The sequence below is a fragment of the Botryllus schlosseri genome, chromosome 7, assembly GCF_051294905.1.
Source record: "Botryllus schlosseri isolate E-star chromosome 7, Bs_hap1, whole genome shotgun sequence".
NCBI lineage: Eukaryota > Metazoa > Chordata > Ascidiacea > Stolidobranchia > Styelidae > Botryllus > Botryllus schlosseri.
This window is the reverse complement of record NC_137242.1, coordinates 11,935,558-11,956,483: the sequence shown is the minus strand read 5'-3', so window position 1 is coordinate 11,956,483 and position 20,926 is coordinate 11,935,558. Positions and strand designations below refer to the sequence as shown.

The window sequence follows — 20,926 nt, the reverse complement described above, 5'->3', positions numbered from 1 at the left end:
ATAGATCGAACCACTGATACGATCCGAAAGCTGTATGCGAATTGTCGGTTAGGCTTAGTGTGCAATTCATAAAGCTACCAAATAGTGAATAACACATCAATATAGATATGAAAATAACCAGGAAACTTTGCCCAATTTAGTCCCTCTTTCGCCCAATTCAATGATTGTTCCGTGACGTAACCTGGTGTTCCATTCTAATTTGAATTCTTGCTACGCCCATATTGCGTACTGCTCATATATAAGTTTGTGGCTGAAATTTAACTCCTTCTAGTATTCCCAGCTCTAAATACCCTTAACCTGCATTATATTGTGGTTATACACTAATGCTGTGCGGAATAGGCCCGATATATTTTGTACATATAGGCTCCGTACAATGTACATTGTACAATTGTGCATTTGACGTGACATGAAAGAAATTATAAACCAGTATCGTGACAACTTCATAATGTGTCGTATTTTTGCCACACACTTGAGATACATCGGTCACACTATAGTAGACAGGGTGAAATTTCAGCCAAAGTACGAGTACCGCAGTGCACGATAAATGTGAATTACAATATGATATTGCGGACTTAGCTATTATTCATTCATGTCAATGTAGCACACGAACTTATACAACGAATGCTTATTTGTCACTGAAGCTGAAACTATATGCGTAGGCGAATTTACTTGATCGAACCGGGTTAAATCCATAAAAACTGAACAATGGAACATTGCCTAAGCCTACCCAAGAAGCCATAAAGACACGGACAACAATATAGAGGGCGAAAACACGTATTTTCGGTGGATAATTCAACCCCAAACAGAATATGTCCTACACGACCTACAGTTAGACACAGCAGAGAAGTTCTTAAGTGCCCATACAATGATCAGTACAGTGATTCGACTGGATTTTTAACAAGAATGCAGACTTGCCGCACCCCTGCCTGCTTAACCAGGCTTCTGACCGACACAGACTTAAAACTTCAACAGTCAAGTTTTGTGGAAGCGGCTAGCGCGGATTGAATCCCAAACTTCATATTTGTCTGACAAAAGGTGTAATCTTTAACAATTCACCCCAAATGCCAATGCTTGGGGTGTATATCTTATGGTATATGTGTGTAGGGGTGTGTTCGGCTCATTTCCACCAATAGCTTAGGTGTAAATGACAAATTTAGTACCCAATAGGTGTGATGACCCAAAACACACCCTACGCTAGGGTGTGAATTGCGAAAACACACCATTTTCGTTTACAGTGTAGGGTGTATCGAATATTTGGCAAATTGGCAAACATTTCGAAGTGCTTCGTGACCCACCTGAAGTAGCTTCGCGATCCACAGGTGGGTCGCAAGTAGGGCTGGGCACAACGATTCGAGTATACTCGAATCTGAATTGTCACAAAGTGCAATGAAATGGGTATGGTCGAAAAAATATTAAATATAGCTACTGTGATGGATAACATGCATTGTTTTCTTTGTGGTGTCATAAAAGGTAAATATTTGAACTTTGACATATTGCATTCTGTTATTACGTCATAATGAGTGATACTCGAGTACTCGACTCGACTCGAAGCATAATACGTGATTCAGATTCGAATCACTCAGGTACTCGAATTTGCTCAGCCCTAGTCGCAACTCGCAAGTCGCAGCCCACCGGTTGGGAAGCACTGCTGTAAAGGACATTCTGAACCATTGATAGATACCGAAATCTACGAGTTTGTCGTGAAAACCGGGCGCATATTATGGATTTACCAATTAACGTAAACAATATTATTGTCTGACTATGTATAAAGCGTAAATCTCTGCACACAAAATAGAATCTATCTATCTTATATAGTTATATAGTTATATAGTTATATAGTTTCTGGCCTATAGTTGTATTGCGTATAATGCCCGTTTTCAGTTTATAAAAGCCTTGGTTACTCTGTGAAATAAAGGTCATCACATTTATCATCAAATTAATATTTGATTTTAAATTTATATTATCTCCATGTCTTCAGCCATTGTAGCAGTGGTCGGGAACCTATGACTCGCGAGCCATATATGGCTCTTTTGGTATAAGATATGGCTATTTGTCAAATATTTATTTTTGTACTGCATTGATCAATATTGCAGCGCTTTGTTGGTAAATTTTCATCACGGTAAAATAATTATTCTCGTGGCAATATAGACATGTCTTTGAGAGGTAAAGACAATGCCGTCTTCGGGTTTAGGTGCTAGGACCCCTCTCTTCAAAATCATCAAATTCAAGTTACTGTCACGCCGGCGGCCAATATCACTCGCGAATTCTATGTGCCAATATTGTTTGTGTTATACTGGAGTGGAACCTCGGTTCCTGAGAAAATACTAATACAATGAATGAAATGAATGAATTTACCCTTTTCAAATAATCCCGCAGCAAACATGATCGTTTTGTGTTTAGGATTTTAACCTGTTCTAGTCATGGTAAAGGTAGGCCTATACGTCCGAACTGTACATAACAACACCGACACCAAAGTCAATATCTGTATACGCAAGCACCAAACAATTCGCATTTACACCTGAGTCTGTAACAGCGTATGAAACAAATCGACGGACTCGAATGGCTATTTGTGTGAATATCTAACGGGTCTAGCAGTTGATGATTGGATTTTACGTCTCTTTTATACAGTGGGCTGAGCATACTGAATATAACAATACAATGTAGACCTTCGCAGCCAGTTTCGTCACGACGTAGCAGGAAGCAGAACTCGCCCGGGAAAGAGCGGTAATCGATTGTTACAAACAATGCTGTTTACTCGGCCGGAATCAGACTATTATGTCACGGGTATTTGAGGTTTGTTACTGTCCGATGTAGACCTGTAGCGTACAGACACGTCGCTAATTGTGAAAGCGAACACAACGCTTTAACGTGAATCATATAGGCCGACTGACATATCGTTCCATCCGATTCAAAATCTACGGCAGGGGTGGGCAAACTTTTGGGCTCGCGGGCCACATTCAATATCTGAATCCATTCGCGGGCCGCACTATATAAAATTGGGATTATAAACTAAAACACAATATCGGCATTTAATTATATAGTGAGGACATGGAGATAATGTATGTGCTTATTTAAAACAAACCAAACATTGCTTTATTGATACCGTACACGCGTCAGAAAAATAGTGGCGAGATTTCATAGGCTGGTCGACCACAATAACAAATTTGTCAAAACTATAGCGATTAAATTCAGTTGTCCCGATTCTTAGAACAGGGTTGAAATTGAAATCTCTGAGCAGCGATCTGTTCATAGATTTACTAATTTCACTGTTCAGTTCCAGGACACACAATGCAGGGAAGACACGCGCGAATCGTTTTTATAGGCACATCAAAGAAATAACTAAAACTGGAGTGGCCAATTTGAAATCTCACTCGTGATCCGAATTATATCAATCTCGCTTAGGATTACTGTGATGTTTAGCAGTGAAAACCTTTAAAATTGCGCGGGCTTTGAGATCGGGCTGTTGCGACAGAAATTAAACATAAAAAATAATATAGGAAGTATTTACCTCGGAAAAGTGGTTCTCCAATCTTTTTAAGACACGCCCCCCCCCCCTTATGATGGTAAAAGACCCCCCCCCCCCCTTATCGTCATATCACAAAACGCAACCAGGATGTTAGCAAATCTAACGGATAGTTTGATGGCACGAAAGGTTACGACTGTGGATGAGAGATTTTAAAATAAGAAATTCAGACTAAATACAGAGCAATAATATTACGTGAATGACAATCGCGCATAGCGCGAAAAAAAATTTCAGTTGAGCTCAGCTTCGCGCCCCCCTTCAGATGCTTTCACGCGAGGGGGTGCGCGCACCCCTGTTTGAGAACCACTGTCTTAAAATTATCGTGGTGAAATATACTAAGAAAAAGTTTAATCAAGTCCCTGCATTAATTCGATTTTTAGTACCGGTACGCATTTTATCAATATTTTTTACAAGTTTCTATGGACTCTCGCGGGCCGCGGGCCATAGCTTGGCCACTCCTGATCTACGGCGATATTTGTATTCATTCCGTGATGGGAAATCCCCAAACTTAAGTTGTGATGTAGGTCGTTTCTGTTTTGACGTTTCGTATCAAATCGGTGCTTTAAAGACACGCCATAATCGCGTATCGCCAAAAACAAAGTCTAGAAAATTGTGGACAGGGCTATTCAGCGCCAGAATATTATCGAGATTCAAGTATTCGGCAAACACGTGGTGGTCATTTTGGACCACGTTTTATAGAACGAGTCTGTTATAGACATGGCAGCTTACTTCGTGGCGTCGCTTGTTTCCCTGAATAATGCCTTACAAGGCTATATATCTGCACCTTCCTTGTCCAACGGCATGTGTATATTATGCACATTGCACATACTGTCTATGTATATCATGGGTCGGTGTAGATGCCGCAAAACATTAAGGACAAAAATATATAGCGACCTATTCCTAAACTTGATATGCCTTGGTAAGGCCTGGCGCCAAGACGGGAGGCACCGAAGCCCCCGCGGCCCGCAACCTGGAAAATCGAGCTAAATTCCCCTGCACAGCACCTCTTGATAACGGTTGCGTAAATCCCGATGATATGAAGACTATCATTGGAGCGCAGAGAAATAAACTACACGACGACACACCATTCACTTTGATGGATTGATAGATAGAATAATAGCTTCATTCAGACCCACAACGACCTGATATTTACCTTGTAAAGAACTTAGTTTCGGTTTGGAAATTCCATTGAAATATTATCACAAACACGAAATCGGACCCACAGTGCAATTAAGGAAATATCAAAGATGTGTAACAGTGAGAGAATGACCAAATATCGCGATATTGACCATAAATAGAGAATTCAATAAAGAATAAATCAATTAATAAATAAATAAATAGATATTAAGTAAAAATAACAATCAATAAATAATAAATAGAAATAAATGAATAAATAAATAAATAAATAAATAAATAAATAACATCCAACGAGCAACAACGGAACACGGAAAACAGCAACAAGCAGCAGGTGCATTTATAATAGCTAAATATTGTTATTTAATAAATACTGTACTTCATGTTCTGTGTGTTCACGTAATATATATACGTATAAACTAATAGGAAAATGAGATGAGCATTGAATACAGTATTTTAGTATACCGTTGTCGATAAATAAATAAATAAATGAATGAATGAATGAATGAATAAATGGCTAGCGTTGAGATGGACTTGACAATGAAAAGAAACAATATTTTAAAAATATACTAATGTCACAGTAACTTGTGTATGGTCGAATGAATGCCCTAAAATCTCTAGCACGTTTTGAGACTCTTGATGGCACTGGCAACGTCTACTAAAAATAAAGCACAGGAATGCTTTTTGGTGTTCAGTCCTTTAGTCAACTTTTTCTGGACTTTCAACATTTTCTTCAATTTTCTCCAAGACTTTTTGGATACCGACGATTTCAGTTCTCTCGTTACTAGCTTCTTCTTTAGCTTTCGCGGCGGAATCTGTATAAAGAATTATAGTTTGAAAAACACTGTCCTCGTCGTCCACTGTCATTAGTCTTCGATGTCACTAGAAATATGCGAGACCAGAGACCACCGCATAATGACTCAAATGACTATTCATTTGCTATACGAAAGGAATATGCCTAGATCTATGTATGATCGTCATTAGAAATATCAATGGTAATCGACCCTCGGTGCGAATCGATGGAGCCATGCAGTCCCAGCGTCAACCATAATGACCTTTCACCAGGATAAAACTTTCTCTCAAATTCGAGAATCGAGACTACTTCATCACACAAATGGATCGGCTATATTTTTTGAAGTAATCGATCGGAATAAACACTGTGACACTAGATCTATACGTACCCTTTTGCCGTCGGTCTGTAGAATTCCTTCGTTGACAAGATCTAACAAATTATTCCCGCCGTGAAGTTTGAAGCATTTCTTGGCCATTTTCTGTGTAATTAAATGTATATGTAAATTAATGATTCACGAAAGTTATCACTATTCCATAGTAACCGATCTATCGCTACAATTGGACGTATTAGAGCATAGAACTATATGACATTTGGGGAGATATTTGAAAGACAACTTACGTTTCTTTTGCTTTTCTGCAAAAACAACAATATCCGGTAAAAATAGAACACGTTGTACAGAGGCGTGTCGTCTGAAATCTTCGATACACTTTCCCGGAGAATGGCTGTATTTTCACCCATCCGTTCAATTTGAGACTGCAGAAACAATATATACGTGGTTTACATGTATTGAATGCAAATGCGCAACACAAGGCATACGTTGAAAACAATCTTATTCAATTATAAGCTTTGGAAATCATGTCACACCCTAACAACCATTTAGCCTAATATATCGTTAGTCTTGCATATTTTTAATGAGCAATGACTGTGAAACAATCTACATCGGTGACGTTCAACACGATGGAATTTAGTTTTACGTATCTTAACTTACCATTGACGGCTCGATCGTGTTGTAAAGCTGGTAATATATCGAATCCTGAACATTTCTGCGTACGCAGTATTCCTTCGACGATACGATAACAGGCGACAAAATCAAAGCCAGGATAGAAAAGTAGCCTTGCATATTGAAGTCTTGCTTATTAGAATCTTGTTATTTTGGGAGTTTGATTGTGATGATTTCATCTGCGGCAGCGGGCCTTTATATATTGCCGGCATGTTTGCCAACTAACACTGCGAAATTTTTGCGTTGTCGTCACAAAACCTCGAAATAGGACGCTGCGCCTACTTTCGCTAATTCATAACGCGTCGATATTTAGTATAGAGTATGCTGTTTATTAACCGAGAGTGGAAATTTCGCCGCGGCTTTACACGATCTCCCGGTGCGGCACTTTCCCGTTTACTTTCCCGGGGTTGCATCCGGTTTACATTTCTTAACCTTTTTTGTTTATTATCACTGTATCAATAAGTCGTTTGTCGTGTCTTTTACTAGCTATGAATGCAATCATTCCCACCGTACAGCTTTCATATGTAAAAGCAAGCGATCGGCACTTTCATTTTGATTTACTGGTTTACGTCACGCAACACACGTTGCCATGATGTAAATATAGCGTCCTTAGAATATTTCTATTTTAGTCTCAACCTCGACGAACTCCGTTGTGTACTCACGGTTTCGCTGTGGGTTCGGTTGTCAAGCCGCGAGATGTCGCGTTGGCAGATTTCTATCGCGCAGGCAATATCTTATTCATTCCAATTCAACAGGTGCTGACAATTACTCCCGACGTGTGTCGGCCGGAAATATTCGGGTTCATTTCAATATGAATATATTATTCAATTGTATATTGAAGTTTTGTACCTCCAAGTGTCTCATATATTCATTCGTATATATGAAGATGTTCATCAATTCCAAACATCACAAGATTGCGATATAGTCAAAGTTAGGAAAGCATCAAAATTATCCAGATGTACCTGGAACTATCTGCCGGTGAAAATGTGCATGCACATATCACGTACAATGAAAAATAGTATTCCTCCCTGTACGTACATGATCCAAATGCATCATTATTTCGATTGGATCGGAACCGGTACGTTATCCAAAACAGGATCGTGTTCGGGACAGGATCAAAGTGGGGTACATCATATCTGCTTTTAGAGACTGCCAAAGTAGTCCTTGATGATACTCAAGCACACATAGAAGTGGCGGGTTTCAAGATGCGCCACATCACTTGAGGTAGACGTAGAAAACGTTCGGTGATGAGAGAGTAGTCTGATCAAGTAAACGGGTACTGGGCATCGTAGAATTTTTGTTAGTAGTTGGGCATAACTTTCCAAATTGCAAGAAGCATGTTTACGAGTGACGCAAAATGACCAAGGACCCCACAAGTATCGTGCAAATTTCGAAATTATCATCAGGTACCGTGACACGTCGGTTATATACAAACGTTTATGCGTAACAGCGATGTAAATATATCCAAACCCTACATTCTACGTGACGATATATGCAACTGTTTCACTTCCATCACTTCAGCAAGTAGCGCAAGTATACTTGAGTACTCGAAAAACATATAAGTACATCGTAAGTCGTAACCAATTGCCTTTCTCTAATTCTCGTGAAGTAACTTCTTGTTCACTCACCTAAAAGTCTTTCTATCAGCTCGGCTCCTCAGTTTGCTGCAGTTCATCTCACCTTAACAGCACTTGGCAAATGCCAATTCGTCAAGACGGCCGAATTGGCGAGTAATCGGTGATATTTTCGGAATTAGGCCTGAACATATTAACAGGGCCCGGTATGTACTTTTAGAAACTATATCTACGAGGATACTTTTCGTTCCTTCATTTTTTACTTCTGTTTGAAGTAGTTTGGATATGTCATGGAAATCATTACTTTTTCTCGAATATAAGTAGAAATTTACGACGTCACTTCTACTTGAGTACCAACGATGACTGTACCACCCCCCCCCCATACACGTACGTGTTGGCAGATGACTGTCCAATGTGTCCATTAGACTGTCAGTGACAAATTTGATATTTGTCAAAAGGTAAGAAGTATAGGGATGGTGTGAACCTCAGAAAGGTTCAGGTTCGTGTTAACACGAACCTTTTTGAAAGGTTTTGTGTGAACGCGAAAGTGAACGTCATGACGTCACGTGACGTCATATTGCTAATTCCAACCCTATATTTCGGTGAATTGATATACTAATATACACAATACTTGGCGACCATTCGGGCCACATTATGCCACAATGCCGAAGTATACATACTGACTTTCTCACCGTCTCCAATGTATCAAGTGGAACAATCACGTGATATGCTAATGCCATAAAATCAATATCTTTCGTCGCCTTGCCAACAATTTCGACGAGGACTTGCAAAGGAATATCAGCTTACGCCAACGGTCTAGACCAGACCCGACAATGTATTCGGCGCATGAGTATTGCTACATGGATATTGAGCAGAGTGTAAAACGGGTTTCTATACTTGCTACCGATATTGTCCCATTAACAAGTCACACAGGAGTAGCAAACACCCCAATCACACGGGTTTGGTTTTTATGATACAATAAACATATCAAATCAAGATGGACCCCATGCGCCTGCTAAATTTTTTACATTAGGCAACGATGTATTCTTTATATGAATTTCATTGATTGGTTGTATGTTTGTACAAGCATGATTAGCTGACTGCCTATATGTAGCGTATCTCGCTCTTGATGTTAAGTGATTGCGGGCCAAGCTCAGAGCAGAGTCCCTGAACATTCACAGACGGATAACTGGATATTTCGAAAAAACTTTTGTAACAAAGCAAGCAAATTTTTTGAGATTGTCAAGGTGCGTGCTCGTTTAGTGTTGATTTTTTTATGCTGCTAGCGCCATGTATAGAGTCGCCCGCAGAAGTTGAAATGCAAGTAATTTCAACCAAAGATGTTATAATGACGTTCACACCATCCCTATAGTAAGATCCACACTCCACAGCTGCAACATCAATGGGCTGCGAGTTCAAAAATGACCGAGATCGACTCCAGAATCCTTCTCTATAAGTGTTTGAGGTTTATCTAGAGGCTTTTCCATCTTATCCGCGTGAACGGTGTCTTAAAATAACCCAGAAATGGGCCGTAGGCTACTACAAGTCGGCAGATACGGAACCATAATAAAGAATATTAGCCTGGTGTAAATGGCTATTGACCATTGTAGTGGGGAATACCACGAATACCACAAAACAAACAAATCATTAAAGTAGGCGATGATACGAGTTTACCGCGGAATAGTATATCAAAACGGTTTTATAACAACTCCACAATACAGGCTATAGATAGAGGTTATCGAAATAACTTTCCGATAATATATATTGCTGACGATGCAGCTTAGTAACAGTTGGTAAAACAACGGAGCAGGACTCGTGTGCGTGTGCCGAATATTTGCATAGGTTTTACAATCTGACAGGAGCGTTGTAAACCTTTACATATTTGACTGTTTCAACATGTAACTTTTCGCAAGCAATTATGTTGCTAAGTAAAACATTGATGCCTCAGTTTTGCATGAACGGCGTGCCTTACTCGTAACTGCCGATGACCGCCATATAAGATAGTTTTTCACCGTAATACACAGAAGGACAATTTAGGTGATGGCATTATATTCAATCGAAAATCGAAATATACACTGTCACTAAACTCTTGTTATCTGGTATTGATGGTATTTCGATTACTGTGGTCATTTACACTCAGGCCGATGTTTCTTATAGTGATTCCTGAGCTGCCCACTGGTAGCACTGAACGTGCAAAATCGGCGACAACCTGAAGAACCCATGCAATTCGAGACTGATAAAAATGCTTTGTCTTTGCATCAGGAAGCTGTAGGCCTACCTTCGACGTGGTGACCATTTTCCGGCTGAAATCCAAGGTTTTATTGAATTATAGGGTTTAACGCCTCTTTATGGGGTATATTCTACGTTTTTCACCCATTTAAGTGACGTCGATAGCACATGGGGACGGATCACAAAACATCAACATTGTTTATCCTTCATAGTAACTTCCGTTGTCCTTATTTGAAACTTGGACAATTTTTCATGAGCCTCTTCACTGGTCAGCTGATTAAATTTTTAACGGAGATATATGATTCTTGAAGAAGATTTTCCCTGATTTCGAATATGAACTTTTCTTCAAAAATTAATATTGTATCTACAAACATAGATTCAACGAGGGAAATCGGTGATCTAAAAGTACGCAAAATTAATTTTTGCATGAATTATAATAAAGCACTGGAATCATGGGAATATGACGCAAACATTGTCGACATACATTTCACGCGCAGCGCGACGAAAAATTACAAGATTTGACAGATTTTGTCGAATGTTAATTTGCAATGAGAACTCAGGGATATATAGTTTTACTATATAATCATATGTTCCTAATGAACCCTCTACTGCGACGCCATTTTTCTTCAGCGCCCCCCCCCCCCCCATACCGCATTCTTGAGCCCAGCGCCCACACCATATCGCCCTTTGAGCGTTTCCGCACGCTTAAAAATCCCGATCGCCCCTTGGGGCACCGGGGACAAAGTTAAGAAACACTGTTATAAATCATCGCTACGGGATGGATGACGATGTTTTAAACAATGTTTTAAACAAAGGCCTCAAAAAATTGTGTTTATTTTTAAGATATAAAATTATGACATAATTGTGTAAATACTTTCCATGTTGCATGAGGCTACGGACAATTACCACCCAATATAGCCGACGTATATCGATATGGGATGATTGGAACCCTGGATATAGTCGGTTCAGCATTAATAGTACAGATATTTCGTCACGTCACGAACCTTCTGATCCATTATTATTCCCTTTGGTCCGCGAATAGTTTGTTGCATCACTCTTACTGCCTTCGTGGTGGTACGTCACTATTATGTTATCTGTCTTTGCAGCACAGTAAACATATGCGACCAACATCCAATGGGAATACAATGTACCGTATTTTATCTCCAACAACTGAATAACTAACAAATGACATCACCATGCGAATACGTATTCAGAGAGCAGATAGACATGAATTGCGACATATCACGAAGAAATATGATATAAATACGAAAGCATGCCACACGAGGATATAATAATTGGCACAAATTGGATAGATGTAAAATCACATAGATTTAAAATGGATAATAGAATGTACTCGGCGAATAATTGTAGTCCGCAAACCCGAGTTTGAATATCAGATTTCAAGAAAATCATAATGGGATAAATCAGTGATTCCCAACCGCGGCCCCCAGATAGCCTTTTTGCGGCCCGCACAAAAATATTGAGAAATCGATTTGTGAAAAAAAAATATATTTATAAAATACTCTTGCTTGGCTTGGAGTCTGGAGTTTTCAATTAGGATTGCAGGAAAGTTGTGAGTAGACTGCTAAGATTACGTCACTGCTGTTTCAATGCAATTGCCCAACTTTCCAGTTGAACGAGCAGTACCTACAGATACAGGTATAGATCAGTGGTCGGGAACCTTTTTTGTCCGAAGAGCCATATTGGCCCTATTTTTTCCATCTCAAGTCCCAAGGAGCCATACATGCCAATCAGCTGTTACGTCACAATTGAAAATTGGTGACGTCATGGTAGCACTTATTCGAACTCACTACAAGGGATTTCTCGTATGCGCCATATTTTCTCTGTAAAAACTGGTATTTATTATTCGCAAATAACACGAAAATAACATGACACCTTCCTATCTTTTCATTGTATCGCAGTCTTATGATGTTTTGAACGATGAAAATATTAATAAACCTGATTGATTGATTGATTGAAATAAAGCTCGAAACGGGAGGTAAGGCACAGAGGGGCCAAGCCTGACCATTGATAACGCAATTTGTCGTAAGTAGCTTAGAATTTATTATAACTGATAATAATCGAATGGGACTGCCACACTGATTCCGAAAATCTAAATACTTATCGACTTTACAATTCTCAAAGCATTCGGCGGCAACATAACGTTGCGGTACACGCCTACATTTCATCGTCGGAATTACACAGATCTATAGTTACCAATCAAGAACGTGGATAGCTATAACGTTGCTTGTAATTCGAGTTTGTAATTGTCACATCCACAACAGTTCATTTCGTCCTAATATCAGGAAGACAATGCGTATTTGAAAACTGCGTTTTGAAATTGGCGTCGCTATGTCTGCTATATGCTGTTTGATTAATCAACGTATCGCACAATTCAAGATCAGGGATATCTAGAAGTTCTAGAAATCCCTGTTCCAGATTTCGAGTCGGGTACATCGAATTCGCGAGTGATATTGGCCGCCGGCGCGACAGTAACCTAAATATGAAGATTTTAAAAAAAGGGGGTCTGAGCTCCTAAATCTGAAGACGACATTGTCTTTACCTCTCAAAAACATGTTTATACTGCCACGAGAATAATTATTCTAGTCGTGATGAAAATTTACCAACAAGTCGCAGCAATATTGATCAATTCAGTAAAAAAATATGTATTTGGCAAAGAGCCATATCTTATACCCAAAAGAGCCATATATGGCTCGCGAGCCATATAGGCTCCCGACCACTGGTATAGATATAGGTATTGACAGAACCGTAACTGCTGCACCCCAAGCCCCCCAATTGGGGGGAGCGAGCTCAAATGGGGGCCAAAATTATTTAGTGAATTAGCATAAATTATAAAGTATTTTATGAAATTTTGTGCAACTTTTTCTAAAAATTTTCGCGCCATGCGCGATTTCAAGTTTCCAAGTACCTTAATTATTGGGTACTCTTACACCAAGATGAAATACGCAAGATTTATAGAAGTGGGCATATCGGCGTTGGCCATTACCGCGCCACGACGCACGAAGGCATATAAAGTTTTAGGCCATGTAACATGCGACTCCAAGAAGTGTGCCAGAACGATCGGCAGCGAGAATACCTTGGCCGAAAAGGACTGCCCTTACGCTGACCGAAAACTTCGTTATGTATATACAAAATACATATAGGTATAATTGACCATGGGCGCCTAAATGACTGAATCTCACGAGACAAATAGGCTACCATCCCGCAGGGAAGAATTATATGCCAGTGAAGAACTACCAATTTGAAATCGTGTGCATCTTTTAGTTTAATACGTTAGGGCGATTCTGTATTTTTTGATATAGCAGACTGGAGGTCTCGAAATAAAATAACATGATGTAACGAAGTCCGGGAAGTCGTACCACCGGGTCCTCCAGTCAGAATATGTTTAATTATTATTTACGGGCCCTACAGTTTCCAAGACACCCCGCTCAGCTCTACCGGTAAACCTGATTACGTGAGCAGAGAGGACAAGTAATTGATAGCAATATAAATGCAATTCCCGATCTTATTGACCTATTCTATTTTGAATTATCGAAAATTTTCGCGCTCCACGCTGGCTCACTAAACGGGTATCCTGATCTCGTGGCAGAAGCGAACAACGGGACGGGGGGTCGGTTTATCACCCTATGGGAGCTCAAGACCCAAGTGTTTTGGGGGGCCTGACGAAGTGCTGTTTCGTTCCTGCCAACGGGTATACGCCCGAAGATGTTTAATTATTATTGAGTGGTCCTACCTTTTCAAACTCAACTCACTCGGCTCAACCGGTCAATCTGATTACGTGAGCAGAAAGAGGATAAAAATTGATACCAATATATATGCAATTCCCGATTATATTGACCGATTCAATCATGAATTATAGAAATTTTTGGTGCTTCGCGCGATTTATCGAGAGAAGCTGCCTAAAACGGACACCCGATTTAGATGATAAATAGCGGTAAACAACAGCCATCTAGCCTGAGGGGCTTCGAAGTTCGGTTTATCACCCTATGGGGGCCCAAGAGCAATGTTTTGGGGGCCTGACGATGTGCTGTTACGGCCCTGGGTATTGATAACTAATTTACGGATAGATGTGCAACAAGTGACTCACGATTGAATACGCCGAGATGCGTACTATGCTTAGCCGGCAAAAAGCAGCGTAATTGGTAGTTCTATAGCTCGCGACCCAAGCGTCCGAATAATTTGATATGCCGGTGTTTATCGTAAGCAAGTGTCGCACTGATTCCACAAATACGAATTGAAATCTCGCCAGGGCAATAAAACTACTCCGAAATAGCCAGCAAAGGTTGATTGTTCTGAACAACAGGAGCGCGGCAACACAATGGCCAATGGCGTCAAGCAAATTATCGGAACAATGCCAATTTTCATATTTTGGTGACTATTTTGGGTTCTTTTCATTGCCCTGGTATTCGTGCGGTCCTGACCGTACTCTGAAATTCTAAATTTGGCCCTGCCGCCGAGAAAGGTTGGGAACCACTGGGATAAATGGTTCGAGTGCTCCGAGTACCTGAGTGCGAGATTTTGGGAGCTGATGCTGATGAATAAAAATTGCGATCACGTTCGGCCCAGCCTTAATCACGGCCTCATTACCAGTGGGACTTTATTGCTGACCTTTTTCAAATGTTACTCAGTATTTGAATATCCTTAATTTTTGTTCTATGTTGACGGCAACCCCCAGCAGCACCATTGATAAGTCAAAATGGCCATGTCGAGAAGCGGTGTAGATGAATTGGTAAGCTCGAGAGCTCACGCAACATAAACCTGGGTTGAGAATCACAGTCTCATTGTGTTTCATCTATATTTTGCTATATCACACAAGTATTGTAGAACCAAATGGAATGCCTGTCCATTTCCCAAAAGATTTCCCCGTCAAATATATAATAGGATGGGAATTTTCATTGTTTATTTTTCCTTGTTTGCTTAAGAGCAGTGATTGTATCGGAAAAGTATACCTACTTTGATTAAGACGGTCTATAGACTTGATCTGTGAAAGCGTGTTTGTGTATAGTTTGAATGTTGGAAAGCTGAAAAATCGCCCACATTATGTTCGAATTTATTCAGATGGGTATAGATGGCGGTGAGATACGTCACGTCAAATGAAGGTTCAGTCACTACAAAACACAACCTTGAACCGCGAGACTAGAATTGGTATTAACGTGGTGATGTAAGACTTGTATATAGGCCACCGCCCAGATTTGAGAAACGATTCGTTATTCTGTAATATAAATTATTATTTGTAATGTTCAATACTATTGGGTTGGTCAGATTGTACGAACCCCTGAAAGGTGATCACAAACTAGAAAAAATTCGATTACGTCACATTGTTAATTCCGTGTACTTCGTTCCTGGAACGTATTATACAACATTTGTGTGTGAGGGTAAAGGAGTTATCTTACATGCCATAAGGTAGTAGTTTTATTGCGACGGATCACAAATATTGCTGTAGTAGCGGTCATTAATCTGAGTACCTTAGTGACTTTCGTAGTATCTTACAAATACCTCGTAAAAATCGGTAGCTTTGGGAACACGGTGGTTGTGTATCCAAAGGCAACACGTTATGTTATAATTCACGACAGTAACCTTCTTATAAGTTCACACCCAGATTAACCTTCCATGGGTATGCCGCTTCGCGACATCTTTTCTTTCAGAAATAATTTTGTTGTAGGGAAAGTGGTTTCCCGTTTCCTGGTGAATTTACGTAGGGTTTGGATTGAGACGTTGCATCGGTTTGAGACTCATCATCAGAAAATGCATTTAAATCTGTGCTTTTTGCAAAGTCACATAATAATTGTATTGAGGTCAGCCGAGCATGACGTTTGATTGGTAATGCCGGTCAGTTCGAATCACACGGAAGAGGAGTTTTGCAGGAAAAACCATAGCATTAACACAACTGTGAATTTACCGCAAACTGGACGTTGTCTACACCCGGAATTGCTGGCTATCGATCCGCCAACTCAGCTTATAGCGTCTTATCTGATCTCGAGTATCAGCAGATAAGATAAACTGGGCGATTCCAATCTATTCAAACTCAAATTACGATGAGATATTCATGGGGTATTCTTATACGCTAAGAAAATTAACGAGACATAGCCAATAACTCAAGTAGACAATTAAGACGACGTGTTTACTGCATAATGTTGTTAAGTAAAACATCAACACCTAATTCGCTATATCCAATTATAATGAATAATTATTCTTGTAATTCAAGGCCAGTGGTTGGTTCTTAAACACGGGTCAGTCGACCCCTTGGGGAACGAAGCACCACATCAAGGAATTGGAGATGCATTTTATAATCAGGCCAGTGGTGGCCAATATTTTTTGGCCAATGGGCCACATGTCGTATTCCTAACCATTGCGCGGGCCGCTTGAGTATTGATGACTATTTGTTTAAAGCTAGATTAGGTAACGGTGAACGCAAGACTTATTTTACCACACCAGGGTCGGCAACCCCTGGCACGCGTGCCTCTACAATTTTTGATAATATAACTAATTTGGAAAATTAAAGCGCTGGCCACGGGTTGGCCACGCCTGAATTAGGCCTATACGTTATCTAGATACAAAATTATTTTCCAAACCAATATAAAGTGGAATATTTTCCGGGCAGATTTATTCAGCTTTTCTTCGTGCTACAGGCGATGATGTCAATGCTATTTTATATTTTAGTATACGTACCAGGGCTGTGAAGTCGGTAAATTTTACCAACGACTCCGACTCCGACTCCACACATTTTCAATAGACCGACTCCGACTCCTGAGTCTCTGAACGTACCGACTCCGGCTCCGACTCCGACTCCCGAGTCATTAAATCTACCGATTCCGACTCCGACTCCGACTCCAACCCCGACAGGCCGACACCAACAGTATTACCAATTTATTTCGAAAATTATATGCCACATAGACGGTTATATAACCCTTACAACACATGCAAACATATTATTAACGATGGCATGCAAAATTGTTTCATTGTGGCACAGCTCGAATTATTCACTATGTACATGAAAGATTGCCTTTCTAAATATCTTTTTCTTTCATATTTTATCAGTTTTTATAACATGGACTCTCTAATAGCCTAATATGTATAAATCATTCAAACCCGACATATATCCTATCCTGTATCATTAAAATGTAGATAAAACAATCGAAGTGTTGCTCTTGTGTATGAGTCAGCAACTAATACGGAGATGCATCTTACTAATTTTCTCATTACACACTGTACTAATTACATGCACACACACTCTCACTACTAATAGACATTGGTCATAAACGAAATTTAGGAAGTAATCAAATGGCATTTGTCTAGTCTACATGCACTTAGTCAAGTATTCAAGGACTAGGACTTGCAGTCTTTCTTAATCATTTGTTCGACCCAAGCAGCTAAGCTACATTACAAATGTTTTTAATTTTGTCAAGTGCGAATGCGCGTTTGGTTATATTTACATCAATTTTACAACCAGACGATATGTTTGCTCTGTCACAATATCATTGTATAATTCCGAAATCGCATCAATTTGTGACTGCATCGCGAAAATGGATATTGCTTGTTTCTTGCCCTATGCAACTGAATTGTTATTTGCAAATAATGTCCAATTTTATCTATGTCACAGGTGACCAACATTTTTGGCCAAAGGGCCACATGAGATTTACGAACCATTGCGCGGGCAACTTAAAAGTTGATAACCTTTTTTTAGTCGCCCGATAGGAACGAACCGAATTAGGTAACATTGAGAACAGGACTAATATGACTACGCTTTAAAATTGGTAACCATTATGTCGTGAAAACTCCGCGTTCAGCTGTACAGTGTGCGGTCTTGCAATGGTCGCGCGAAGCACGTAATATTTTCAAAGGTAATGAATGAATTCGATCAATAAATATATCACTTGCATACATTAGGGGTCTCCTCTGTATAGCAATGGGCTCATTTGGCAAGGACTGGATTATTTGGCGTTTTAGACATAGCAATATCGACGGTTCCGGTGAACATGCCTCTGTCATTTTGTGCAAATGCTTCATCGCCGACGATCTCGCTTCTAGCGCACAAGCGAAGTCGCATGTTGGACGACACGTTATCTCGTAATTGCGACTATAGTTGGACTCAATTTTTTAAAATTACCCGTATTTATAATTTCCTAGAGGGGTTCCAATACTAAATGCCAGAAATGTGACAATAAATCATGCGAAGTGCTAAGAAAAATAAAATAGTCAAATAAATCTGCTACGTATAATTCTGCTTTGTAGTCAAATACGACGATCTGCGATGAAGGCGGCTGCTGGCCCCTGGTTACGCCAATGCGTAGAAACTGATGTTTTTTAGTCACCATCAAATTTCGCGATCAGGCTAATCAAATTTTGGTTGGCCTTGCAATTTTACCTGATGTTTTATCTAATTTCGAGAATTACCTCGCAGGGCACACGAAACCTTCTCGCGGGCCACATTTGGCCTGCGGGTCGCGGTTTGGCCGCCCCTGATCTGTATCGCTACTAATAACAGTGATTGATGGTAGGCTACATAAAAATCCTATTATAGTTATTATATTAGTAATTTAAAGATACCTTTGAAAGCAGATGTTTTCATGACAAAGAAGTTGGAGTCGGAGTCGAAGTCGAAGTCAGGGTCATTTTCACAAACTCCGACTCCGACTCCAGTCAATATTTTTTCCGACTCCGACTCCGACTCCAGCTGCTACAGTTTTCACGACTCCGACTCCGACTCCAGCAAGCGAAAATTAGCCTAACTCCGACTCCGACTCCACCGACTCCGACTCCGACTCCACAGCCCTGATAGATACCAAGGTACAATCAGAAGGTGTGTTGAAAATAGACGGGGATACGAGAAATCTTATTGATAGGTCAAGGGGTACGAGCTCCAAAATTGTTAAATAACACTCCTAGGCGGGGCCTTTCAACTATATGTGTCGGGAATCGAGTGGCGCAGTTGGTTATAAGCCGCCATCGTTACGACACCAATGAGAGTGGATTCGAAGCCTTGCGTAACTTGTATGTGTCGGAGGTTTATCTGGGCTCCTCATCGCTAACTTCACTGCGATTGCAGTGTATGAAATGCCTAGAGTGATGGTGAGTCGAACCAAAAGTCGGCAGTAGAGTCGAATATAGGGCGGATGAGAAACGAGGGAGACCGATGATGAAAGAGTGCGAGTGTGAAATATCACTCAGAAGATGACGAAAAGCGAAGACAACGAATGTTACACATGTTACTCTCGTGGCGCATATGAAATGCGAGAAGCGTCACTGTTGGTGTGGCAATAAAACAAACATACAAACAAACCACATGTGACAGCGAGAAATTGTGAAATAATACCTCTCCGTTAGGTGATGCGCAAGAGTACCAATATCGACGGTCATCTGTATATGTCGTAGGTAAAAAAAGAGTCGCAGCTGCTTCGAATCGGTTTCTGAAAATTTTGTTGGAACCGAATCGAGTCACCAAATTACAATAATTTGTATTGGCCGAAATCTACAGCATTACAGGTCGAAACGCAATTTAAAGCGATTCGCACAATGAGCACATCGTCCAAGTCACGTTGCTTATAGCAGACGAAATAGTGTTTTTGAATTTGTTGGTAGACTGTAGAGGGAGCAGAAACTTAAATTCCTCTATTTGCTAGTTTGTTTTCCACAATTTCAAGGGGTAACTGATCAGCTTCGATGCTTTTACATTATAACACATCGCCAACCCACCAAATTTCATAACACTGGCAACAAAATGAAAACTTATTTTTTGGCAGAACATCTAGCAGCCGTTTATGGAGTTTTGAAGGTTGCTGATTACGAATATCACATTAGTTTTGCCAGATTGGCTCTAGAAAAAAATATATTTATACCCCCAAAAAAGCTTAAAATCACTGTATTTACCCTTGAATATTTTACTTGGTATGAAGTAAATCTTTGATTTTTCTACTTCCATAAATAGATAATTGACTATGATGAACACTCACCACTCATGTCGCTCTCAGTAGTCATTCCATCAATATCAACAGGACCTGATGTGAGCCCTTTGTTTGTTAAAAAAGCAGCTTGTTAAGCCTAAAAATTGTACTTTTTCACAATGGAAATATATTTTCTCCTGTACCAATTGGTCATTCTACCAAGATGAAAGAGGAGTATAAAGCTATCCAGTTTGTCTCTGCAAAGCTTAACTAAAATGCTCATATGCGTGTCGTCTCTTTTAATTTGTAAATGGATAATTTTCCATAAAGCCAACAAAGTGGGTATACCTAGTATCCACATCAAACGGAAGCTTAAATCCGGAATCTTTGATGGATCTCAGATTCGAATACGGACTAAGGACACAATTTCATATTCAGAAAGGTGCTGACTGCATGGAATCCCTTGTGTAGGATGTAGTATATAACACTTTCTGGAAGATCACAAAGCACCCAACTACAGTTGGCCCGAGAATTGGTATCGGCATATGGAAACCTTGGAACAAACATGAGCATTAAATCTCACTTCCTCTTCAGTCATCTTGTTGATATATTTTCTGATACTATTGTTGATTAGAGGGAATAGAAAGGGGAACGGTTCTACCAATACATCAAAACAACAAAAGAAAGATATCAGTGCAGATGTGACGAACATATTATGGCAGACTTTTGATGGTAAGGGAAATTTCGGAAAACGGCACTAAATTGCTTGCA

At 40.0% G+C, this 20,926-nt stretch overlaps 2 protein-coding genes across 4 annotated transcripts in view; both read right to left on the bottom strand.

The window, feature by feature from the left end:
• The window catches only part of LOC145442220 (alpha-tocopherol transfer protein-like), a 234,018-nt gene that overhangs the window by 89,099 nt on the left and 123,993 nt on the right, over positions 1 to 20,926 (bottom strand). The gene's annotated exons all lie outside the window — the stretch shown is intronic.
• Positions 5,275 to 6,730, bottom strand: LOC145443489 (uncharacterized). Its single transcript, XM_080321450.1, has 4 exons — positions 6,439 to 6,730; positions 6,069 to 6,203; positions 5,770 to 5,928; positions 5,275 to 5,472 (listed from the first exon to the last, which is right to left on the bottom strand). Exons 1-4 carry the CDS (start codon positions 6,568 to 6,570, stop codon positions 5,275 to 5,277), a joined length of 624 nt encoding a protein of 207 aa, XP_080177576.1. The 5' UTR covers positions 6,571 to 6,730.